Source organism: Ambystoma mexicanum, chromosome 11, assembly GCF_040938575.1.
Source record: "Ambystoma mexicanum isolate Mex_15411 chromosome 11, UKY_AmexF1_1, whole genome shotgun sequence".
NCBI lineage: Eukaryota > Metazoa > Chordata > Amphibia > Caudata > Ambystomatidae > Ambystoma > Ambystoma mexicanum.
The window spans coordinates 898663673-898691246 of NC_090934.1; the positions used below are offsets into that span (position 1 = coordinate 898663673).

The window sequence follows — 27574 nt, forward strand, 5'->3', positions numbered from 1 at the left end:
TGCACATCGTGAATAGTTGCTGTAATGATGTCTATGAACAAAACGTTTGTTCTTCTCGTGGCAGGGATTTCTCTCTTTACACTAGCCCCTGCGTCAGTGTCAAATTGCCAGTGTAGCTGAGAACTGGTTGGCGAGCTTCAAGAGATGCAATGAATTCAAGACACGGGCTGAGCCCCTGCCAAGGTACAGCAAAAAGACAATGAGTGCCAAGTTTTATTAGTTTGTTTTAAAACCATTAAATACAGAGAAGAAGCTCGAAACGTGGTCTCCAGTCACGTGACCTAGGTGGAAATAGACTTGGGCAGACAACGTTGAGGCGAGAAGATGAGAGCATGCTCACACTCCCTTTTAATTGCCAGGAGTTGTGAGGATTGCAAGGCCATGTTCAAAGGCTAATTGAATGACAGAAAGTAAGAGTGATGATAGATGTTGGGCTAATTGGCTGGAGAGGCATGGTCAAGCCCAACCCACCAACACCTGGGCTACCAGCTTGAGTGCTGCTAGCAAGTGGAATATTCCAGAAGGGTACAAGTATGCCAATCAATTATAGAGGGCCACGTATCAAAGAGCCCTATTGTTTGTGAACAAATAAATCATCCTGTATTTTATGACGAAGAAGATGAGTTGCACTAGAGGAGGGCTTAGTTGCCCACCTGATTATAAGAGTCCCAATCACAACCACACACCCCATAGAAAGTATATGTAGATGTTTCACATAGACCAACCACAATCCAGTTTAAATTTTACAGTTTGCCACGTAGTGTGACCTCAGTGATGACAAACTTTTACTATTTAAGTGTGTTTTTTTATGTTTTTTGGAGAGACCTTGCTATGAGACGTCCGTTGATGTTCATTGTACTCCCTGTTTTAGATAATTGTTAATAAAACAGCATACCTTTTGCCAACTTCCTTAGTCGATATTTTCATTGATGTTTGAGTAACTTCTGCATCCCCATCCATCCCATAAGAGCGTTGCTTCGTCTTAGAGGGCCCACACGGGTTTAAGTGGTAGCTGGTCAGATGGTTAGATAAAAGATCCATTGGGCTAGTAGACTCGAGATTTTCAGATAATCCTATACCCTCCGCCATCTACTAGCTGGAAGGACGTGAAGTTTCCTTTGGAGGACGGCCAAAATAGTCAAGCTTGCAAGTAAAGAAGTTACAGGTAGGATGAGTCCCTCTCTGAAGAAATCCCTCCTGGTTTCCACAGGTGCCGAGTGGACTGAAGTCTACAGTGGCCGGATTGAAGGAGTGGAGACGATACCGAGGGCCTAGAGCTGAAACACGAGTGGTGAGTAGGCTAAGGAGAGTGGCAAACTGTGGGAATGAGATTATGGTAATATAAAGTAATGGGGTTATTTTAGTGTATGACGAGGAACGGCATAGTATATGATAAAGTGTTAAAGTGAGATGTATAGCGTCTGAAAGCCCGTAGTCCTTGCTCAAGGAGCACAGAAGGTATTGTCTTAAAATCCAAGTGGATAAAATTAGGCGACACGCAGACAGGTCTGCGAAAGAAGACAATTCATACTCCGTTGGAGTATTTTCGAGGCTAAGTGAAAAGAGGTGTCATGACGTGCATGTGAGAGTGGACTAGTTTGTCTGTTTGTGAATTTTATGTTTTGAAGGAGCATTGGGAGAGACGGAAAGAATAGGCTGTGTTGAATAGAGGTAAAAGGGTATTATCTATCTAGAGTTATTGTTGGCGCCGACCGAAGGGTCGATTTGCTGACCAAAGGGTAGATTGAATGTATTGAGAAGTAAAGGCTTGAGCGGCAAGTGTGGCACACGCTCATATTTTATTATTTCTTGAATCGTATTTTGTGTAAACGCTGGTAAATATAGATAGTCAATTGAGACTTGTCAAAATGGGAGAAGTCACACCACTGATGCACATGTGTAAAACTTTGCCAAAACACATGCCCAAGATCAAACAGTACAGTGCAGAATGGGTAAATGGCACTGCATATAAGGTGTTCATGCCGTGGCCACAAAGGGGATCACTGTCAAAAGCAGTATTGAAGCACATGACCACATACTTGCACACATCGGTCACCGGAAATAAGCTAGAGAAAATGTTAGCTATTTTAGAGTTCTGGAAGATGTACCAGGAGGTGCGAGAGGATCCGCCCTCTGAGGAATGGATGCCTAACTAGAGCAAGGAGAAGGATGTTGAGCCTTCTATTCCCCCTACTCCGTCGGAAATAAATGGCGATAGTACAGAAGAAATAGTACTATATCGGTTGAGAAAACTGAAAGCGGCAATAGGGTATAGTAATTTGATATATGAGCCATCTGCATATAGCAGTGGTGACAGTACAGAAGAGCGTAAGCAAAAGGAACAAATCTTTAAGGCTTTGCAGAACAAGAAGGAGAAAAATGAACAATTAAATGTGAGCGCAGATATAGAACGAGAGATTAAGAGATGGAAAGGAGAAAATGATAAAGTTAACGAGATAACGTTCGTGCAGAACCAATGGATGGGTGGACAGATATTGCTCAAGCTTGATGGGAAAAGTATTGATGAAGTTAGGCAGGGGGAAGACAATGCCGAGCAAGATAAAAAAGACAGAGAACGAGAAAAAAGGTTGAAGGAAGATGAGAATAAAAGAAAGAATAGGCAACGGTGAGAACAAATGTATCAGGAGGAACAACAAAGAAAGGAAGAATGGGTGGAGGAACAAAGAAAGTAACAACAGGCAGAGAGCACTCCAAGAACAGGACAGGACAGAAAAGAAGAGAGAAGAGGAAGAAGAACAGAAATTGTGGGATAAGAGAATGCAAAGACGAAGAGATGAGGAAGTGTGTAGAGCAAATGAAAGAAGGGAAGAGAAAAGAAGAGAGGAGGGAAGGGTTAGATGGAAAGCAAAAAAACAAAGGGATTTAGACAAAGAAATGGAACAAAAAAGGAGACAAAGGGAACGCAACATTAAATATAATCTAAGGGGTTTATTGGAACCATGTCCAGCAATATCATGGAGCCATATAGAGAAGTTTCTTCTGCCACAGGGGGCAGCGGCAGAACCATGTGAACTAAGACTAGAGGAGTTTGCTCCGTTAAAGGAGGCAATGCCAGGACCATCTAGGGTAAACCTAGATGAATGTTTTGAGATAGGAAGCATCAGAGACAGAATTGATAACATTTATCAGGAGATGAGAACTAATGGTGAATCGGGAAGCCAGGGAAAGGAAGATCGATCTATGATTGCTCAGTCGCGAGGCAACAAAGGAAGCCTGTTTAGTTCCGAACATCGAGCCCTGTCATTAGACAGGCTGACATTGGAAAGAGATGAAAGGGAAGAGGGTCATACTAGTTGGGGACTAGATATGTCAGATGAAGACAGGGAAACCTTCTGTGAGGAGGAGGGAGAAGATGCATTTGGTCCTGAGGGATGCACACTGTTAGACAACGAAGTGAGATGGTCAGATTTTGAATAACCTAAGGATAGGACACCTTATCCAATAGCATATCCCAAGCACCCCAAAGGACGAGCGCATAGTGAGAGAGGAGAATCGACACCATATGTGGGCAGATTAAGGTCATTGCCAGGAAGAAGGCAATGCAGAATCATTGTCACTGCTATGGATAGGCATACAATGGGAGCCAAGTGTGGAGCTGGGTGTACGCAGTACCCCTTATTAGAGAAAGCAGGAGCTAGGCCACAGTATATCCCATGGGCACAGATGGATAAGTATCATTTAAGATGTAAACTTCCCAGTTTAACGATGGGTGCGGAAAATTGATTTATGAGTTAGAAATGACAGGAGGAACCACTTTAGCTATAGGGGACATTAAGGGTCTCCTAGCAACAATGCTTGGGGAAAGGGCTGATGACATTTGGACACAAATAGGTTATTCCAGTGTCACAGCACAGAATACAGCTCATGATGGAGTGCCATTCAATAATTGTAGGGCAGACATATGGAGAGCGCTGAGTGTGCAGTATCCTGACACCTAAGATATGGGTGCAATTATGGCATTTAAGATGCAAGAAGGACAGGATCTGCTTGCTTACATTCAAAGTATTCAGGAACGGTGGACCTTGGAGTCTCGCAAGCCTTGGGGGAATTCAGTGGCAGTATTTTACCACATTTTATGTCAAGGACTGCCAGACCAAGTGCAGAGGCAGCTCAAGAAATTAGTGGGTATGGAATCAAAACAGTGGGCAGAAATACAGTTGACTATAGTGCATCATTGTACACTGCTGCAAGAGAAGAATAAAAAATGGGAAGAAGCTTGGAAGCTTGAAGAAGCCAAGCTAGTTCAGAAGAAATTGTCAACATACTCTTTAGAAAGGGTGGTTTTGACAAGTGTAGAAGGGCTGGGAATGCAGCAGCCTATGGGTGTACCGCAGGTGAATCACCAGCGGCATACAGATCAAGGAGGAAATGGGTTTGTGCAAAGAGACCGAGGAATGGGATTCAGAGGAAGGGGTTTTCAGACTAATCAAAATAACGTTCAGAATGTGCAGAATGACAACCAGAATATGCAAGGAGGGTAAATTAGAAGAGCGCCTCTTGAATGTTGGACGTGTGGCATGACAGGCCACATTGCATGTATGTGTGGAAGTCAAGTGTATGTACGGAATGGGTAATTTTCAAGAGGGGGGACAGCTTACCCTCTGGCATATAGCGCTCAAGTTAGAAATGGGTTTGCATAAGATCAGACAGTGTATCAGCAGCAAGCTCCGCAAATGCAACAAGCACAGCAATTACAGCATGTACCATTTAGTCCACCGCAAGGACAGTCACAACAAGCACCCATGCAAATACAACAGAATGCAAACACGGGACAGTTAATGACACCTAGAGTGGGAGGTGCTACTGTGACGGGAGGGAGTCCTTTCACAGGTACTGGGATGAGTATATATCCACAATAGGACAGCTCATAGGGCAACTTGATGTGTTCAGTACTATCGGTAACACCAGACCTCCAAGAGGAACCAAGGGTTAATGTATCAATAGGAGGCAAATATTTTTCTTTTTTAGTAGACAGGGGTGCAACTCGCTCATGTGCACGTGAGGGAAAATTTCCATTATTGGGAAATCCCATGAATGTTCAGAGCTTCTCTGGAGCTACAAGTAGAGTTCCTTTTACTGATGAATTGCCAATTTCTGTGGGAGATAAGACATGTCTGTGCCTTTATTGTATTCGCGGCAAACACCAGCCAATATTCTAGGGAGAGATTTGATGACAAAGATTAACATGACAATTTTGTTTACTGATGATGGCATAGTGTGTTCCACTCCTGGAATACACTACTTAAACATGGGCGAATGTATAATGGCATTTAAGGGCATATGGGTCTGCGAGGAGGGCCACCATGAACCTGAAGTTTTTCTGGATGGGATATGCATTTTGTTAACATAGTTGCACGTCTTAGCGGAAAGACTATGAGACTACCTGATGAGTTTCCCTTTTAGACCACAGATACCTATGGACTAAGAGGGGAGATGATACATCCCGCTAGAACTAGTTGCAGCTGTAGTACGAGGGGAATGAGCCATGCTTGAAGGTTGGGATGAGGGCAGGCCTTGGAGAACAGTGATAGCTATTGGGGAAGGGCACAGATTGACTAATATCACAGATGAGGAGTTGTTTAAAGATGATCCAGCAGACGATGAGTTGATATTTGAAATGAATATTACTTATTGGATCAGAATAGAGAAAAGAGAGGTCCCACAGCGAATGATGATAGTGCGGCAATGTCCAGACTATTTTGACGAGGACTTAGAAAAACTGCTAATCTTGTTATGGACTACTGTCCCATATGATGTAGGCCTATTAAAGGGGGGAGAAGTTTAGATTAAACTGAAGCCAGGAGAAATTTTACCTCGAGCAAGATAGTAACCCATGTCTCGAGAGGCAGATGAAGGTATTTTTAAGACTATTTCAGCATTAATGAAACATGGTATTCTAGTGATGTCAGAGTATCTGTGCAATACCGCAGTGTATCCTGTGAAAAAACAGAAAGGTGGGTCATGGCGTTTAATTCAGGACATGAGGCCAATTAACCACATTGTAGAGGCAGAGTTTCCTCTTGTTACAAATCCTGCGACGATACTATGTAGTATCCCTGTTGAGGCACGATATTTCGCAGTGATCGACTTAAAAAATGTGTTTTTTTCAATCCCGTTGCATAAGGACTCTCAAGATTTGACGTTGTTTACGTTTAATCAGACTAAGCTGAAAAGCACAAGGTTACCTCAAGGGTATTGTGAATCTCCATTGATTTTTAATAGGGTCCTCCAGATGGACCGAGGCAATATTGAATTAAAATGGAAAAGTGTTGTGTTTCAGCATGTAGATGACGTTTTAGTTTGCAGCACGACAGAAGATGAGTGCAGAGAAGACTCCATACAGTTCATGGTTATCCTAGCAGACAAGGGATACAAAGAGAGATTACACTATTGTCCAAAGGAGGTGCTGTACATAGGCCAGTTGATCTCACATGAGGGAAAAAAGGTCACACCTAAAAGAGCAGTGGCAATTATGAAGACAGCAAAGCTGCACACAATAAAGCAGATGCAACAGTTTTTGGGATTATGTAACTATGTTAGAGCATGGATATTTGATTATAGTTCATACGCAAGACCACTTTTGCAGGCATTAAAAAAGGCACAAGGAAGTAATGATGAAATAGAATAGACTGAGGAAATGGAGGAAGAATTTGATGAATTAAAGAAAGCAATTTGCACGGCTCCAGTTTTAGGGATTCCCAATTATTCTGAAGAGTTCTACTTAATTTCGTATACAAATGTGACAGTTATGACAGTATTGCTTACACAGTGGACTACCCTGGGGTATAAACCTCTGGCATATTACAGTGGGATTCTAGCTCCAGTTATGAGAGGACACTTTCCTTGCGAACAATCGCTGGCAGCAGCCACATCCACCACTGAGAAGTTTGCAAGGCTGCAAGCATAGTGATGGAGTGTTCTATGACCTTATTTGTTGAGCATGCTTCATTTGCAATTTTGGAAAAACCCAAGGGTACGTTAACATTCTGAGAGCATCTGCTTATGAAGTGGTTATATCGAATCCTGCAAATAAGATAGGCAAATGCAGGATAGTGAACCCTGCCACATTTGTAGCCGAGCCCGTGGCAGAGGGCGAATATGTGCATGATTTCGCCAGTTATGAAGAGTCATATAATGACATACCGTGTGTAAATGAAAAAGTGTTGTCAGTAGGGGAGATTCTCTTTATTGATGGGTCATCGAAAAATCGATCAAATTAAAGGAGAAAGGCGAACTGGTTCAGCTGTAGTGAGATACAGAGCAAATGGAGAGTTTGAAGTTGTGGCAAGCATAAGGTTGTCATCTTATTTTTTAGCACATGCAGCAGAATTGGTGGTGCTTATTATTGCGCTTGAGAAATACGAAGGGGAGGAAGAGACTCTGCCTATGTGATGTCGACCATGCCCGCAGGGTTAGCGGGTTGGAAAAGGAAGGGGCTACCTCCAAGTGGATGGCACACCAGTGCAACACACTGTATTATTGGACAGGCTTATTAAGGCACAACAGCTCCCAGCAGCCATTGCAATAGTTAAATGCGCTGCACATACTAAAATAACTGATTTTATTTTGCGCGGAAATGAAGCCACGGACGAAGAAGACAAAAGGATTGCAGATTCTTCATATGTTTCGACACTCCTGATATAAAGGGTGGGGTGACTATGACTAAGGTAATGCAAGAGGGATTTAATCATTTACTGAAAACACAGTTGATGGAAATTCAAGGCAATGCTTCACAAGATGAGAAGGAATTTTGGGAAAGGAGGGGATGTTGCTTATCCCCCACTGAAGCCTTAAAGCGGCAAGACAGCACTGGAAAGGCAGTAATGCTAAAGGTAGTGCTTTAACAGCGGCACTACCCTGCACATGTAACTAGGGAAAACCTTGCAGCTACTATAGCGGAGGACTGGTTCATACTGAACCCGTTAGAACATGTTGCATTTAATGTAGTAAATTGCATCATATGCCAAAGGTTTACTGCTGGGCACACATTGCGAACAATAGGGGAGTGATCCCAGAGCGAATGGTCCTTTTCAGCATTTACATATTGACTATGTTGATATGCTGCAGGTATGTAGTGGATATAGGTATATGATAGTGGTAGTGTGCCCCTTTTTGAGATGGATTGAAGCTAGTTCATGCACACATCCTGACGTCACTTGCACAGCGAAGGTTTTAGTATGAGAAGTATTTCCTAGATGGGGAATATGTGAGGTGCTGAGATCTGACAATGGTCCACATTTTGAAAATTAATTGTTCAAACAGATTAGCTCGTTATTGAATATAAAACGTACATTTTCTTCTGCTTATCACCTGCAAATGAACGGAATATGTGAGAGACTCAACAGTCTTCTCAAAAAGAGAATTGCAAAATTGAAATTGACACTGAAGAAGGGATGGCTGTATTGCCTACCCCTAGCATTATCTGCATTAAGGAATCAGCCTGGGTAGGACCACCACCTCACTCCCCATGAACTAGTAACAGGGAGGTGAATGAGAATGCCTCTGACTCCTCCATCTAGGAATAGAAGTGATACCCAGAAGACAGCAGAAATGTTAGGAAATGAGATACGTGTTTATTTGACATGTATGACCACTTGCATCTCTGTCATTTCAGATCAATACAGAAGCAAGGGGTGTCGGTCTCAGGATGCAACCGAAGAACATCCAGCAATCCTACTACAAGAACAATTACCTGTACCTAGATTATTTTTGCGAGACCCAATACTAGTCCATAATTTCACTAGGAAGTGGCACGAGCCCCGATTTGTTGGTTCCTATCTCATTGAGAACATTACTCCCTTTGCAGTAAAAGTACAGAAAAGGCATGCCTGGATACACTTGGGCAATGTTAATTCGTATGGTGGTGAGACCGATCCACCCTCACCATTCATTCGGAAGCAAGTCAACACGAAGTAGTTCAGCATGTGCAGACTCTATCGATGATGAGGAAGAAGGATGCATTGCAAACCAGTTATAGATCCCTGGAAACAGGATGTAAACCTCTCTGGCCATGACTTGCAAAGCTACTGACCTGGGCTGAAGATAAAGGAGGCCCAGTGCAGATAGTGCCCTTAGCAAGTGCAGAACTGTGGTTCCAAATCAATGGCACAAGAAAAGTTGGAGAGAATCAACAATGCAGACAAATCTTTGATCCAGAGCTTATATGAAGCTACCCAGAGATTGGGGAGCACTATGTTCTATAGTGATCATTCATGTTCCATAATTAGTGATTCCGAGAAGTGACTTGAACATTGGAGTGTTTCCAAAGGCTGATGTTCATCTAAGGAAGAAGAGGTCACTTGGATTTCTCAATGGAACAAAGAGGGAGAACTGTTTCTCAGCCAAGTCAATAGAAGCTTTTAATGCTATTCCACATGAGCAAAGGTTGTTCAGCAAGAATGCATCAGTATTCACGACTATCTTTATGCCAGGGATCCAGACGATGGCAAATGCTAAATGATTACAAATAACCAGATGGGAGCGTTTGCAGACAATCAACACTACCATAAAGGGATTCAACGCGATCAAAGAAGAGCTGAAAGCTATAAGACTGATGACACTCCAGAATAGATATGTCCTGGACATCATCACAGGAATGGATGGAGGTGTTTGTGCCAAAATCGGAGAATCATGTTGCACATTCATACCTTCTCGCGAAGACAAGAATGAGACCTTGACAGAGGCCATAACGATGCTGATGAAGTTACACACAAATATGGAAGATGAAGTAGAAGACACTGCAGATGATAGCTGTTTTGCATCGATCATCTCATGGGTTCCACAGTGGATGGCAAACATTTTCAAGTTTCTTGGAGAATTACTAGTAATGATAATGCTTGGATTATGTGTGATCAGGATGATAATCACACAGTGCAAGAAGACAATGAAGAAAGCAGTAGGAATTAAGATTATGATTGATATTGAATCTGGGCTGTAACCTAAGGAACTGACCTATGAAGAGTCCAAAGACTGTATAAAGGCCAGTATCCATGCACCTGAAGGAACAAAGTTCCTTTATCCAAGAGGCAACAAGAAGTATGTGGGAAGACAGATCTACTGCTGTCCAAGTGAACAATGCCAGTTTATGACTTGGAGTATTGAGGAACATGTAAAATCAGCAGGATCTTTGAAGGGTGTGATGAAGATATGGACCCCAAAGATGCACTTTTTCAAGATAGAATGTCTAGATGTGGAGACAGGTGAGAGAGTGGTCAATGAATCAACCAGAAGGGGGAATGTAGAGGAGGAGCCAAAAGCCTATACCAGAAGTCCTGCCGCCTAAATTGCCTATATGTTGGGAACCGGAAATAGTAACAAGCAAGATGCCTGTAATGATGCAGATAACACGAGCAGCCTTTGAAGCAAGGTATCCATTGAGAAAACCATGTTATGTATCCACGAAGAGCTGGCAGTCTCTTGGGGAAGATCCCTGCAGAGTGAGAGAAGATGGTCGAAAAAGCTGACTGGTGACATCACATGACGTAAAGTGACACTCCGAGAAGATGATAACAGAAGAGAAAGTAAAAAGAACATATAGAATTTGATGACAAAGTAAGAATCGAGTAAATGTTCACATGCAAAATGAAGCTTACACGTGTGAAGAGCATAGAAGAAAATGCAAACCATTTTATAACTGTACAGATGCTGGAAACGCAACTAGACTCAGTAATCATAAAGGCTGGCTATACGTAGTGTATAGATTGCGGCGATGTACCAAGGTATATGTATGCATAAGAAAAATGGATGTTCCAAATCATGTTTGAGCAAACTGAGACCCCATGAGCAGGAGAAGCTGAAAGTGTGGGCCAGTTTATAAAAGTAGCTGACGCGCAAGAAAGAATCCAAGAGGGCTTTGTTGGCCCAGTGTCAAAAGACCAGTGCAGCCGAGAACTGGTTGACGAGCTTCAAGAGATACAATGAATTCAAGAGACATGCTGAGCCCCTGCCAAGGTACAGCAAAAAGACAATGAGCGCCAAGTTTTATTAGTTTTAAAACCATTAACTGCAGAGAAGAAGCTCGAAAAGTGGTCTCCAGTCACCTAGATGGAAATGGACTTGGGCAGACAACGTTGAGGTGAGAAGATGAGAGCATGCTCACACTCCATTTTTATTACCAGGAGTTGTGAGGCTTGCAAGGCCAGGTTCAAAGGCGAATTGAATGACAGAAAGTAAGAGTGATGGTAGATGTTGGGCTAATTGGGTGGGGAGGCATGGTCAAGCCTAACCCACCAACACCTGGGTTACCAGCATGCGTGCTGCTAGCAAGTGGAATATTCTAGAAGGGTACAAGCGTGCCAACCAATTATAGAGGACCAAGTATGAAAGAGGTCTGTAGTTTGTGAACCAATAAATCATCCTGTATTTTATGATGATGAAGATGAGTTTCACTAGAAGGCTTAGTTGCCCACCTGATGATAGAGAACCAATCATAACCACACACCCCATGGAAAGTATATGTAGATGTTTCACATAGACCAAGCCCAATCCAGTTTAGGTTCCTTGCTAAGAGACGTCCATTGATGTACTGCCTGTTTAAATAATTGTTAATAAAACAGCGTAAATTTTGCCAACTTCCTGAGTCTATCTTTTCATTGATGTTTGAGTAACTTCTGCATTCCCATCCCATCCCATCGTCTTAGAGCGCCCACACGGGTTCACTAGCAACCTCAATGGCAGGATCTGTATGTCCCTCTTCTTCACCGCCAGGTGCCCCTGTCTGCTGCTTTCAATAACAATATGCCCCATGCTTATACCTACCCTTATGATGGATTAGTGACTGTTCAAATTCACTTGGATCCTCTGGTTAAGCTAGACATTCAGATGATGCACTGTGTGGTAGCCCCACAAGATAGGGTAATCAAACTAGAGAGTGCAGACCTTTTTGAGAATGACAAAATCTTGCCACAACCAAGACTTCTTGTCTGTGTTTCACTGTGACCCACACTTGAATAGTGTGTAGATTCCATATAGCTACTAGTCACATTCTGGTGGGGTAATCAATTGAAAGGGCTGTTGGCTACTTAGAAGAGGCATGCACCATCCTGAGAGATTTACATCACTGAAGCTGTGCCCCAACACCAGTGATTATCTCCTGAGCTCATGGTAAATCATTTTGGTGCCTTGCTCACCTTATGAAAACAAGTTGTAGTATCGTGCATCACTTGTATCGCCGGAGCCGCAGGGAGCCGGGCACGCATGTGATATGAGGACGTCACACAGAATGTGACGTGTTCCTGTGACGGAGGAGAACGCGGCGATTCAAACATCAACGCCTGTATCTGCCAGCCGGTGGGGCCTGATGTAGACACTTTTGATGCCCTTTACAATAAATATATAAATCATAATTCTTACCGTGTCCACATATTAATAGGCGTCCGTGACACTACAAGTGGCGACGAGGATTCAGGCTCCACCGCCTCCTGAGGACCCGCGCGTCCGTGGTAGCTGTTCCTGCAATCATCCTCTCCAGAGGCCGCACCGCTCCACCTCTCCGAGCGTTGCAGCGGCCACACTGCATGATCCCCGGTATCTGAGTAGCAACTCGCTTTCTACAGAGGCCGCTCCGCTTCCTCTAGCGTTGCAGCGGCCACAGCAAGTAAGTGTCCGCCACATACTGTTTCCGGATTGTAGCTCCACCTCATTAAAGCCGGCCTATCTCAACTGTTCAATTTGACCGTAATACACGGTATAGAGGAGCACTAGGGGAAGTTTAATAATACACTTATGGAAAGCAAGGTATAGAGGAGCAGCGAAGGGGAATAGATGGTTTAAGTGCAGAAATATATTTCTGAACATATACTTACTACAAATCTGAAGGAGGGCACCTCTCATTAGGTGCCTATTTAATGTTTCAAAGCACACAACAAGATAATACCGAAAATCATTATCAATTCACACTGATGATGCATGGATTTGTGTTGCTGCAGTGAAAAACCACAACAGAGCTGAACTGCATTGTTCAATAAACAATAAGTCTTGCAATTATAGTCTGCTATGGCATTCAGTGGTGTTCCACCCACCATGTTCTTCCTGTCAGACGTAGGAGAACCGTCAATTCCATGGAAGAGGTGGATTAAAGCCTTCGAGCACTACTCGGGGGTGGTGTGCGGCCAGAACTGAAGCGTAGAAAAAAGAAAGTCACTTTTGCTGCAATGCCTAGGACCAGCTGGGCAAGAAAAATATGAAGACTTACCTGAACTATTGCCGGAAGAAAGTGCAGATCTGAATGAATATGAATGCTCAGTGAAAAAGATGAGCAAACACTATGAAAAAGAATTGAGCACTATCCTTGAACGTTACAAGTTTGGGAAAAGAGTTCAAGAAGAAGGTGAAAGTGTTGAACAGTACATAACTATCTTGAGGAAATTGGCCAGGACCTGCAAATTCAATGCTCAGCTGGACGAGAGATTACGTGATCAATTTATGCTGGAATGCAGGATCCGCAAGGTGAGGGAAAAGCTGTGGGCTGAAGATGATCCACCCCTTGATATAGTTTTAAGAACAGCCAAAGAGGTTGAACATACTGAGAAATGTGTTCAAGAACTAGAGAACAGAATGCAGTCTGTTGAAGTCAAGCATGACGTCACAAAGAGCAATTGCACCATGAACGCTAACAAAAATAATGAATCAATAGCCCAAGTGATAGATGTAGTCAGTGGAAAGAACATTTGGGACAAAACTCGAAAACCATTGTGGAATGAGGATAGAAAAAGCAAAGGAGTACCCAAGATACGTGCGAGAAGGAGGAGTTCTCCTTCACGAAGACAAAGAAGCAGTCCAAGAAGGAGGAGTACTGACAAATGCTTTAGATGTGATGGTACGGATCATTGGGCGGATAATCCTGAATGCCCAGCTTTGAAGATCATATGCGGCAAGTGCAAAGGCAAGGGCCATTATGCTAGATGCTGTAGAGCACACAATACCTCCATGAATTGGATTGGCGATGATAATGGCAGCGATGATGGTGATGATGAGTGTGTATTTGTTATATTGGATGAAGAACATGAAGAGGAAATGGAAAGTCCTAAGGCTATGGTGTGTGTAGATGGAGTGAATATGCACATGATGATTGACTCTGGTGCCAAATACACCTTGATACCGCAAGCGATGTGGGATAAAAGGAGACATTAATATTTACATGAAGCAGACATAAGTACGAGAGCCTATGGTGGAATTAAAATTGATGTTATCGGATGGTTTTGGGGTGCACTTAAGTTTAAAGATAGGAGGGCCAATAGGAAAATCTACATTACAAGAGCTGGTAGAATTCCCTTATTAAGTTGGACTCATCCAAGTAAACTTAAAGTGAAGTTAGATGCCAGTGCCGATGAATCGGTGATGAACATTGACAATGAAAAGTCAGGAGAACACATGAGGATGAGTGAGACAAAGAACAATGAAGAAGTGATGAAAAGTGTTTTCAAAGATGAGATTGGATGTTTGCGAGGGTACTCACATAAAATCAGGATGAAACCTGATTGTGTTCCAGTAGCACAGAAGCTTCGCAGCATTCCTCTATCTATGAGAAAAGAAATAAAGAGCCTAGAAGAACAGGATGTCATAGAAAGTATTGACGCCGGCGAATGGGTATCTCCATTAGTTATCCTGAGGAAGAAATCGGGGAAACTGAGAATATGTGTTGACATGTGGGAGCTGAATAAATGTGTAATTCCTGACAGACACCCACTTCCTAACATCCAAGAAATAGTTTCCACCATTGGTCCATCGAAGCATTTCTCCACCCTTGATTTGACCTCAGCATACCATCAATTAAAATTACATAAAGAATCCAGGTGCATGACAGCATTTATCACACCAGGTGGACTATATCAATATAAGAAATTGCCGTTTGGGCTCATATCAGCTGCATCTGTCTTTCAGAAGATCATGCATAAACTGTTTGCAGAAGACCAGGGTGTTAAATGTTTCCAGGATGACATACTAGTACACGCTATTGATCAAAGGACACATGATGAGAGGCTGCAACATGTGTGCAAGAGACTACGTGAAGCAGGAATGACTTTAAGTAAAGAAAAATGCAAGATTGATTGTTGTGAAATTGAATACGTAGGACATACTATATCGGCTGAAGGAGTACGACCAAAGAAACAACTATTAGATGCTATAGAGAATATGCCAAGACCCAAATCGAAGGAGGAAGTGCGTACTTTCATTGGCATGGCTGAGTACTACTCTAAATTCATGCGTGATTTTGCCATGCACACCATTCCACTCCGAGAACTTTTGAAGAGGAAGTCCTTTGCATGGGATACGGAATGTGAAGAGGAATTTGGGTGGATAAAACATGAGTTGAATAAAGCACCGTCATTGAGGAATTTCAAGAGCGGAGAGAAAACCGTCATCACAACAGATGCCAGCAATGTAGGTCTTGGTGCAGTCGTTACATAAGAGATTGATGGCAAGGAGAGATTGATAGCTTTTGCATCTAGACTGTTGAAAGGGGTGGAAAAAACGTATGCAGCCATTGAAAAGGAAACGTTGGCTATCAAATGGGCTGCGGAAAAGTTTCAAAATTTTATTTGGGGTGCAGAAGTAGAGTTCCGAGCGGACCACAAGCCATTAGTCCACGTCATAATGAACAAAGGTTTGGACAATGTTTCGAATCGCATAAAAAGATGGGTCATACTCCTGCAAGAATACAACTGTGTAGTGAAGTATGTACCAGGCACGAAAAACTGCTGCTGACTTTCTTTCAAGACTCACTAATGTTTCTGAGATAGATGATGAGGAAGATATGAAATCTGAAGTTGTACTTAATATTGAAGATCTATCCATATCGGAGAAGGAATGGGAAGAGGCAGAGGAATCAGACATTTCATTCAGAAAATTGAGACACATCATATTAAGTGATACTCCGTTGGTCAAAGCCAAGTATGAAGAAAATGGGCTGTTAGAATTTTGGAAAGTTGCAAATGAACTCAAGGTGGAGAATAATAGAATTATGAGAAATGACAGAATCATTCCACCCACAAGTCTGTGCCAAAGGATCATTGCGTTGGCCCATGAGGGTCATCAGGGTGTTGTGAAGACAAAGAGAAGGATACGTGATGAATTTTGGTGGCCAGGATATGATCTGCAAATCGAGAGAATTATACGTGATTGTATCCTTTGTAAAGAGAGTGACAGAGGATGTATGAATGAGAAATACCCCATGGTAGTTACAGACCTCCCAAGTAATGTATGGGGTGACCTGTGGATGGATATTTTAGGTCCAATTTGCAGTGAGGGTAAGCAACAATATTGTCTAGTAATCATTGATCTGTTGACTAGGTGGGTTGAAGTCATGATCAAGCCATGCATGACTGCCAAAATGGTAGTTGAATTTCTAGCAGAAGTCTGTGGAAGGGAAGGCTTGCCAAAAAGTATATTAACGGACAAAGGAGTCCAGTTCCGTTTGAAAGAAATGCAAAAGTTTTGTGCAGAAAATGCCATTATGCACAAAAGAAGTGCTATATACCACCCGCAGACCAATGAGATGGTCGAACGCTTTAACGGGGTGCTCAAGGATGCAGTGAGATGGGCTTGGGCAAATGGTGTGAGATGGGAAGAAGCTGTCAGACAAAAGATTAATGCTCATCGTTTCACAACACACTGTACTACAGGTTTGTCGCCATTTGAAATGAGTAGGGGCCAGAAGGCCAACACTAAGTTGACACCATCCTGGATAAAAAGAATGACTGTGATAAAGAAAGATTTTGGAGATGTGTGTGCGAACATCAGAACTATGCAATTGAAGAACAAGAAAGCCCATGATAGATCCATAGGCAGTAATGGAAAAAAATCACCATTAATGGTTAGAGGTTTGGTGAGGATTAAGCTTCCACCTGTCTTGAGAAATGGTCCGTGCAAGTGGTCAAAACCTGTCGGAGTGGTCGAAGTGTTTAAGCATGCAGTGAGGGTTGAGGTTGGAAGAGTTTGGAATATGGAGAGAGTATGTGTATGGGATGTACCTAAAGTGAATGTGCCCAAACATGATGGTCATGAAAGAGTCAATGGTAATGGTGGTCCTAGTGATGTGGAGGAATGTTGTAGGGATGTAGTGAATAAGAAGAACTTACAAGGTGTTTCCTTGCCAAAGCCTAAAACAGATATCTCACGCAGATCAAGCAGAGGGAGAGTCATTCGTGATCCCCGTGGGTTGACAGACTTTGTATGGGAACATTAAAGCAACAAAAGACTTTCTATATGTTGAACATTAAATTTGTGTTATCAGATAAGTTAAGAAGGGGAGATGTGTAGTATCGCGCATCACGTGTATCGCCGGAGCCGCGGGGAGCCAGGCACGCACGAGATATGAGGACATCACACAGAATGTGACGTGTGCCTGTGACGGAGGAGAATGCGGCGATTCAAACATCAACGCCTGTATTTGCCAGCCGGTGGGGCCTGATGTAGACACTTATTGATGCCCTTTACAATAAATATATAAATCATAATTCTTACCGTGTCCACATATTAATAGGCGTCCGTGACACTACACAAGTCTAACTTCATCACGTGGTGTGGCTGCCCAGAGAAATACAGGCTTGACAACTTTCTTATGTATCTTAGGTATGAAGGTACTTTAATTGTTAATTCCCTGCTGCCTAAACCTGTAATAGACTTTAGAGACTGTGTGCCTTATGTACTATATAGAACTGTGCGTGCGTGTGTGTGTGCCTGTGTGTATGTGTGTCCATGCACAGCACACATAGAGTGATCTGTAAATACATTTACACCTTGCAGATCCTTATATAGTTCAATTTCTGCTTGAAGGCAGGACTACTTTCAAAATCAAGAGGAAGAACCCACCCTAAGTGTCTCTGATGTAGGTTCTGAAATGTGTGTTGGAAGACATTTTAACTATTCCAGTGAAGTACTGCACAACTAACGGCCAGAATGTGATTTTGAGGCTCAGCTGCCATTCATTGTCATGAAAGCCCTTAGGGGCTCATGTTCATCTGAGCTGCAACGAGATTGAAAGGCATACAAACTTCGAATAAGGCTTTAAGGCCTTCCAATCATGCCACATATAATTTTCAAACAGTTATATGGTGGAGGCATGAGGTGAAACGCAATTTGCATTTCCGCCTCCTCCTTCCTCTCTGCCATACAAATGCTCTCGCATCTGCGCCAGCATGGATTTTCATGCTGCTGCAAATGCGGGATCCCTATGGGGACCGCCTGCTTTATGCATCAGCATAAACCAGGCGGGATCCACAGAAATCCATTGTACATGCCACCTGCCATTTGAGCATGGCAGGGAGCGTGTACAATTACAATTAAACTTTCCCCGACATGCTTGCACATCGGGGAGGCTTTCATTTCAATAGAGAACCATGCTTACCATAAGCACATGGTAAGCAGTGTTATGGGAATGTTGATGAGGGTTAAGGAGGATTAATTTCATTTGTGAGCACTGCTTGCCACGCTAGCATGGCAAGCGGTGCTCACAAACAAAAGTAAATGCTTCCTTGAATACCAAAATGCCAGGCAGAGTGTGCTCACTTTGCACTGCAAAGGGTAAATGTGAAGGACAAAAGGCAGCATACATGCTTGTACGCAGCCTTTTGCCCTTTACATCTGCATCCTGCAGTGCAAATGACCAACATTTAGCAGTGGGGAGCAAGTGTAAACATAACGGCTCCTCACTGTCAAATTACTCATTGATAGAAAATGGGTTCCACAGTGAGCTCTGAAAGATTTGCAGTTAAGGCAGTTGATCTCGAAATCTGTTCAATCCTCCCACTGAAGAAGGAGGTTTTCTTTGGGACTTCACCAACAGATCCGGGTGTGCATTTCCTTCTTGGAATTGTGGGCTTCCTCACTAGATTAACTGATAGCCCATTAAGCAGACGTGCCATTCCTTAATTAAACCATTTCTCTTTTATATATGTTACCTGCGATAATGTACACGATTATGTTACAATTTACAACACGCCTTTTGTTCAGTTTATTTATTTATAAGACAAACCATGAATTTGTTCTTTAATGGTTAAAGTCTTTCATTTACCTAAAAAATGTTTTTGACAGTGAAGTTGATATTAGATAACAGAGGTTGTTGTATTCCCTCCACAAACTACCAACAGGCACCAACAATAACTAAACTCCAGAACCGGGCAATTTCTCAATTGCCTGAAATTGCTAAATGAAAATGAGATTCCGTATCATCCGACTCACGACTTAAAAAATGTTGCTGCACTTTGCCATACCCTTTTTTCAGATAATAAATCTGGTTTTCTGGATCTTCAACATGGTACTAAAACACTCAAATCTGTTGCACTGTCAAAATGTAAACTGGTCTACATCATCAAATATTTAGAAATTAAAAAGAGAACAATGAACCCTTTGTCCATCAAAAAAAACCGAGGAAGCACATGTGAAAATGAAGCCTCGGCAAAAAACAACGTTCGACACATTGCCCCTGATTCATGGAATTATATGCGCGTAAAACACAGATGTGCGCGGCATTCTTCCTGAAAAACCACATTCCTCAAACAGGGATTTTCAGGCAGAATGGCACGCAAATCTGCGTTTTACGCACAGATAATTCCATGAATCAGGGTGATTGTATTTTACCCAAACTCTCCAGTTCATAATGAGAAGACTGAACGTTTAAAGTACATTTGTTTTCATTGCACTCATAATTCACCCACACTATGCAGACAGGTTCTTACCAGATGCGAAGGTTAGGCCATTGACGTAGCACATGCAAGGTGTTGTTGGCGTATCCATATAGCGTGTTGAGGCTTCACAGGGCACAAAGTCACAGCACAAAACCTGGATCTGATAATTGTAGCAAAATGGAATAAATGACTGCTGATTGTTGTAACAAGTCAATCCAACTGTTTTGTCACACTGCACAACTTGGCTAAGCTGGCTTATGGGAGTTATTGGGAAAAGCTGGGCTCTGCATTTAATATCCCGTGGAGCCTCACAAATAGAACCACCCTTGAGTCTTATATTTGCAAATGTTTCAAACTCTCCACCAGCAGCACTCGTTTCAGGGTAGCTGGTGTCATACCAATGGGACCACATGCAGACTTCATGGACACAAATGGAAGTAGATGACAATTTAGAGGTTGTTGTAGAGGTTGAGCTGGTGATGGGAATGCTTGTACATCCTTGCACATTCCTGCAGCAAAGAATTTCAATTTCATAATTGTAGCATATTCCTGAGTCCTGGTCTTTGTTGTAACACATCAGACCTAAGGTTTCACTGCACACAAGCTTTTGACCCAGCTCATTCAGGGGCACAGAGGGGAAGCTTTTGGCTCTGCACTGAACTTCTTTGGGAGCCTCACAAATAGGATGTCCATTAGCCATCAAATTCGCAAATGATTCAAAGTCTCCATTTGTCAGACCTGGTTGTGGGTAGCTGACATCGTACCAAGGAGACCATTCACAGACTTCATACACACAGGATGTGCTTGTAGATAGTGTGGTTGAGATGGAGGATTTTGTGTTGGTTGAGGTTGTGTCTGCTGTGCCTGTACATCCTTGCACATTCCTGCAGCAAAAAATTTCAATTTCATAATTGTAGCATATTCCTGAGTCCTGGTCTTTATTGTAACACATGAGACCTAATGTTTCACTGCACACCAGCTTCTGACCCAACTCATTCAATGGTACAGCAGGAAAGCTTTTGGCTCTGCACTGAACTTCTTTGGGAGCCTCACAAATGGGATATCCATTAGCCATCAAATTTGTGAATGATTCAAAATCTCCATTTGTAGGACCGGGTTGTGGGAAGCTAACATCATACCAGGGCGACCATTCACAGACTTCATAGAGACATGATGTGCTTGTGGATAGTGTTGTTGTGATGGGAGTTGTTGTAGAGGGTGAGGTTGCACTGGTTGTGCTTGTACATCCTTGCAAATTCCTGCAGCAAAGAATTTCGATTTCATAATTGTAGCATGTTCCTGAGTCCTGATCTTTGTTGTAACACATCAGACCTAAGGTTTCACTGCACACAAGCTTTTGACCCAGCTCATTCAGGGGCACAGAGGGGAAGCTTTTGGCTCTGCACTGAACTTCTTTGGGAGCCTCACAAATAGGATATCCATTAGCCATCAAATTCGCAAATGATTCAAAGTCTCCATTTGTAAGACCTGGTTGTGGGTAGCTGACATCATACCAAGGAGACCATTCACAGACTTCATACACACAGGATGTGCTTGTGGATAGTGTGGTTGGTATGGAAGATTTTGTGTTGCTTGAGGTTGTGTTTGCTGTACCTGTACATCCTTGCACATTCCTGCAGCAAAGAATTTCAATTTCATAATTGTAGCATATTCCTGAGTCCTGGTCTTTGTTGTAACACACCAGACCTAAGGTTTCACTGCACACAAGCTTTTGACCCAGCTCGTTCAGGGGCACAGAGGGGAAGCTTTTGGCTCTGCACTGAACTTCTTTGGGAGCCTCACAAATAGGATATCCATTAGCCATCAAATTCGCAAATGATTCAAAGTCTCCATTTGTCAGACCTGGTTGTGGGTAGCTGACATCATACCAAGGAGACCATTCACAGACTTCATACACACAGGATGTGCTTGTGGAAAGTGTGGTTGAGATGGAAGATTTTGTGTTGGTTGAGGTCGTGTCTGCTGTACCTGTACATCCTTGCACATTCCTGCAGCAAAGAATTTCAATTTCATAATTGTAGCATATTCCTGAGTCCTGGTCTTTATTGTAACACATGAGACCTAAGGTTTCACTGCACACCAGCTTTTGACCCAACTCATTCAATGGCACAGCGGGAAAGCTTTTGGCTCTGCACTGAACTTCTTTGGGAGCCTCACAAATGGGATATCCATTAGCCATCAAATTTGCAAATGATTCAAAGTCTCCATTTGTAAGACCTGGTTGTGGGTAGCTGACATCATACCAGGGGGACCATTCACAGGCTTCATAGACACATGATGTGCTTGTGGATAGTGTTGTTGTGATGGGGGTTGTTGTAGAGGGTGAGGTTGCACTGGTTGTGCTTGTACATCCTTGCACATTCCTGCAGCAAAGAATTTCGATTTCATAATTGTAGCATGTTCCTGAGTCCTGATCTTTGTTGTAACACATCAGACCTAAGGTTTCACTGCACACAAGCTTTTGACCCAGCTCATTCAGGGGCACAGAGGGGAAGCTTTTGGCTCTGCACTGAACTTCTTTGGGTTCCTCACAAATAGGATATCCATTAGCCATCAAATTCACAAATGATTCGAAGTCTCCATTTGTAAGACCTGGTTGTGGGTAGCTGACATCATACCAAGGAGACCATTCACAGACTTCATACACACAGGATGTGCTTGTGGATAGTGTGGTTGGTATGGAAGATTTTGTGTTGCTTGAGGTTGTGTTTGATGTACCTGTACATCCTTGCACATTCCTGCAGCAAAGAATTTCAATTTCATAATTGTAGCATATTCCTGAGTCCTGGTCTTTGTTGTAACACATCAGACCTAAGGTTTCACTGCACACAAGCTTTTGACCCAGCTCGTTCAGGGGCACAGAGGGGAAGCTTTTGGCTCTGCACTGAACTTCTTTGGGATTCTCACAAATAGGATATCCATTAGCCATCAAATTCGCAAATGATTCAAAGTCTCCATTTGTAAGACCTGGTTGTGGGTAACTGACATCGTACCAAGGAGACCATTCACAGTCTTCATACACACAGGATGTGCTTGTGGATAGTGTGGTTGAGATGGAAGATTTTGTGTTGCTTGAGGTTGTGTTTTCTGTACCTGTACATCCTTGCACATTCCTGCAGCAAAGAATTTCAATTTCATAATTGTAGCATATTCCTGAGTCCTGGTCTTTATTGTAACACATGAGACCCAAGGTTTCACTGCACACCAGCTTTTGACCTAACTCATTCAATGGTACAGCGGGGAAGCTTTTGGCTCTGCACTGAACTTCTTTAGGAGCCTCACAAATGGGATGTCCATTAGCCATCAAATTTGTGAATGATTCAAAATCTCCATTTGTAAGACCGGGTTGTGGGTAGCTAACATCATACCAGGGGGACCATTCACAGTTTTCATAGACACATGATGTGCTTGTGGATAGTGTTGTTGTGATGGGGGTTGTTGTAGAGGGTGAGGTTGCACTGGTTGTGCTTATACATCCTTGCACTTTCCTGCAGCAAAGAATTTCAATTTCATAATTGTAGCATATTCCTGAGTCCTGGTCTTTGTTGTAACACATCAGACCTAAGGTTTCACTGCACACAAGCTTCTGACCCAGCTCGTTCAGGGGCACAGAGGGGAAGCTTTTGGCTCTGCACTGAACTTCTTTGGGAGTCTCACAAATAGGATATCCATTAGCCATCAAATTCGCAAATGATTCAAAGTCTCCATTTGTAAGACCTGGTTGTGGGTAGCTGACATCGTACCAAGGAGACCATTCACAGACTTCATACACACAGGATGTGCTTGTGGATAGTGTGGTTGGTATGGAAGATTTTGTGTTGCTTGAGGTTGTGTTTGCTGTACCTGTACATCCTTGCACATTCCTGCAGCAAAGAATTTCAATTTCATAATTGTAGCATATTCCTGAGTCCTGGTCTTTGTTGTAACACATCAGACCTAAGGTTTCACTGCACAGAAGTTTTTGACCCAGCTCGTTCAGGGGCACAGAGGGGAAGCTTTTGGCTCTGCACTGAACTTCTTCGGGAGTCTCACAAATAGGATATCCATTAGCCATCAAATTCGCAAATGATTCAAAGTCTCCATTTGTAAGACCTGGTTGTGGGTAGCTGACATCGTACCAAGGAGACCACTCACAGACTTCATACACACAGGATGTGCTTGTAGATAGTGTGGTTGAGATGGAGGATTTTGTGTTGGTTGAGGTTGTGCCTGCTGTACCTGAACATCCTTGCACATTCCTGCAGCAAAGAATTTCAATTTCATAATTGTAGCATATTCCTGAGTCCTGGTCTTTATTGTAACACATGAGACCTAAGGTTTCACTGCACACCAGCTTTTGACCCAACTCATTCAATGGTACAGCGGGAAAGCTTTTGGCTCTGCACTGAACTTCTTTGGGAGCCTCACAAATGGGATATCCATTAGCCATCAAATTTGTGAATGATTCAAAATCTCCATTTGTAAGACCAGGTTGTGGGTCGCTAACATCATACCAGGGGGACCATTCACAGGCTTCATAGACACATGATGTGCTTGTGGATAGTGTTGTTGTGATGGGGGTTGTTGTAGAGGGTGAGGTTGCACTGGTTGTGCTTGTACATCCTTGCACATTCCTGCAGCAAAGAATTTCGATTTCATAATTGTAGCATGTTCCTGAGTCCTGATCTTTGTTGTAACACATCAGACCTAAGGTTTCACTGCACACAAGCTTTTGACCCAGCTCATTCAGGGGCACAGAGGGGAAGCTTTTGGCTCTGCACTGAACTTCTTTGGGTTCCTCACAAATAGGATATCCATTAGCCATCAAATTCACAAATGATTCGAAGTCTCCATTTGTAAGACCTGGTTGTGGGTAGCTGACATCATACCAAGGAGACCATTCACAGACTTCATACACACAGGATGTGCTTGTGGATAGTGCGGTTGGTATGGAAGATTTTGTGTTGCTTGAGGTTGTGTTTGATGTACCTGTACATCCTTGCACATTCCTGCAGCAAAGAATTTCAATTTCATAATTGTAGCATATTCCTGAGTCCTGGTCTTTGTTGTAACACATCAGACCTAAGGTTTCACTGCACACAAGCTTTTGACCCAGCTCGTTCAGGGGCACAGAGGGGAAGCTTTTGGCTCTGCACTGAACTTCTTTGGGATTCTCACAAATAGGATATCCATTAGCCATCAAATTCGCAAATGATTCAAAGTCTCCATTTGTAAGACCTGGTTGTGGGTAACTGACATCGTACCAAGGAGACCATTCACAGTCTTCATACACACAGGATGTGCTTGTGGATAGTGTGGTTGAGATGGAAGATTTTGTGTTGCTTGAGGTTGTGTTTTCTGTACCTGTACATCCTTGCACATTCCTGCAGCAAAGAATTTCAATTTCATAATTGTAGCATATTCCTGAGTCCTGGTCTTTATTGTAACACATGAGACCCAAGGTTTCACTGCACACCAGCTTTTGACCTAACTCATTCAATGGTACAGCGGGGAAGCTTTTGGCTCTGCACTGAACTTCTTTAGGAGCCTCACAAATGGGATGTCCATTAGCCATCAAATTTGTGAATGATTCAAAATCTCCATTTGTAAGACCGGGTTGTGGGTAGCTAACATCATACCAGGGGGACCATTCACAGTTTTCATAGACACATGATGTGCTTGTGGATAGTGTTGTTGTGATGGGGGTTGTTGTAGAGGGTGAGGTTGCACTGGTTGTGCTTATACATCCTTGCACTTTCCTGCAGCAAAGAATTTCAATTTCATAATTGTAGCATATTCCTGAGTCCTGGTCTTTGTTGTAACACATCAGACCTAAGGTTTCACTGCACACAAGCTTTTGACCCAGCTCGTTCAGGGGCACAGAGGGGAAGCTTTTGGCTCTGCACTGAACTTCTTTGGGAGTCTCACAAATAGGATATCCATTAGCCATCAAATTCGCAAATGATTCAAAGTCTCCATTTGTAAGACCTGGTTGTGGGTAGCTGACATCGTACCAAGGAGACCATTCACAGACTTCATACACACAGGATGTGCTTGTGGATAGTGTGGTTGGTATGGAAGATTTTGTGTTGCTTGAGGTTGTGTTTGCTGTACCTGTACATCCTTGCACATTCCTGCAGCAAAGAATTTCAATTTCATAATTGTAGCATATTCCTGAGTCCTGGTCTTTGTTGTAACACATCAGACCTAAGGTTTCACTGCACAGAAGTTTTTGACCCAGCTCGTTCAGGGGCACAGAGGGGAAGCTTTTGGCTCTGCACTGAACTTCTTTGGGAGTCTCACAAATAGGATATCCATTAGCCATCAAATTCGCAAATGATTCAAAGTCTCCATTTGTAAGACCTGGTTGTGGGTAGCTGACATCGTACCAAGGAGACCACTCACAGACTTCATACACACAGGATGTGCTTGTAGATAGTGTGGTTGAGATGGAGGATTTTGTGTTGGTTGAGGTTGTGCCTGCTGTACCTGAACATCCTTGCACATTCCTGCAGCAAAGAATTTCAATTTCATAATTGTAGCATATTCCTGAGTCCTGGTCTTTATTGTAACACATGAGACCTAAGGTTTCACTGCACACCAGCTTTTGACCCAACTCATTCAATGGTACAGCGGGAAAGCTTTTGGCTCTGCACTGAACTTCTTTGGGAGCCTCACAAATGGGATATCCATTAGCCATCAAATTTGTGAATGATTCAAAATCTCCATTTGTAAGACCAGGTTGTGGGTCGCTAACATCATACCAGGGGGACCATTCACAGGCTTCATAGACACATGATGTGCTTGTGGATAGTGTTGTTGTGATGGGGGTTGTTGTAGAGGGTGAGGTTGCACTGGTTGTGCTTGTACATCCTTGCACATTCCTGCAGCAAAGAATTTCGATTTCATAATTGTAGCATGTTCCTGAGTCCTGATCTTTGTTGTAACACATTAGACCTAAGGATTCACTGCACACAAGCTTTTGACCCAGCTCATTCAGGGGCACAGAGGGGAAGCTTTTGGCTCTGCACTGAACTTCTTTGGGAGCCTCACAAATAGGATATCCATTAGCCATCAAATTCGCAAATGATTCAAAGTCTCCATTTGTAAGACCTGGTTGTGGGTAACTGACATCGTACCAAGGAGACCATTCACAGACTTCATACACACAGGATGTGCTTGTGGATAGTGTGGTTGGTATGGAAGATTTTGTGTTGCTTGAGGTTGTGTTTTCTGTACCTGTACATCCTTGCACATTCCTGCAGCAAAGAATTTCAATTTCATAATTGTAGCATATTCCTGAGTCCTGGTCTTTATTGTAACACATGAGACCCAAGGTTTCACTGCACACCAGCTTTTGACCCAACTCATTCAATGGTACAGCGGGGAAGCTTTTGGCTCTGCACTGAACTTCTTTAGGAGCCTCACAAATGGGATGTCCATTAGCCATCAAATTTGTGAATGATTCAAAATCTCCATTTGTAAGACCGGGTTGTGGGTAGCTAACATCATACCAGGGGGACCATTCACAGTTTTCATAGACACATGATGTGCTTGTAGATAGTGTTGTTGTGATGGGGGTTGTTGTAGAGGGTGAGGTTGCACTGGTTGTGCTCATACATCCTTGCACTTTCCTGCAGCAAAGAATTTCAATTTCATAATTGTAGCATATTCCTGAGTCCTGGTCTTTGTTGTAACACATCAGACCTAAGGTTTCACTGCACACAAGCTTTTGACCCAGCTCGTTCAGGGGCACAGAGGGGAAGCTTTTGGCTCTGCACTGAACTTCTTTGGGAGTCTCACAAATAGGATATCCATTAGCCATCAAATTCGCAAATGATTCAAAGTCTCCATTTGTAAGACCAGGTTGTGGGTAGCTGACATCGTACCAAGGAGACCATTCACAGTCTTCATACACACAGGATGTG

At 42.9% G+C, this 27574-nt stretch overlaps 1 protein-coding gene across 1 annotated transcript in view; it reads right to left on the bottom strand.

Moving 5' to 3' along the window:
- LOC138505062 (mucin-5AC-like) overlaps positions 1-22221 on the bottom strand; it is a 160630-nt gene extending 138409 nt beyond the window's left edge. Inside the window, exon 1 of the mRNA XM_069625387.1 lies at positions 19698-22221. Coding sequence (XP_069481488.1) covers positions 19698-22221 — 2524 coding nt within the window. The remainder of the gene's footprint in view (positions 1-19697) is intronic.
- Positions 22222-27574: the final 5353 nt, after the last annotated feature.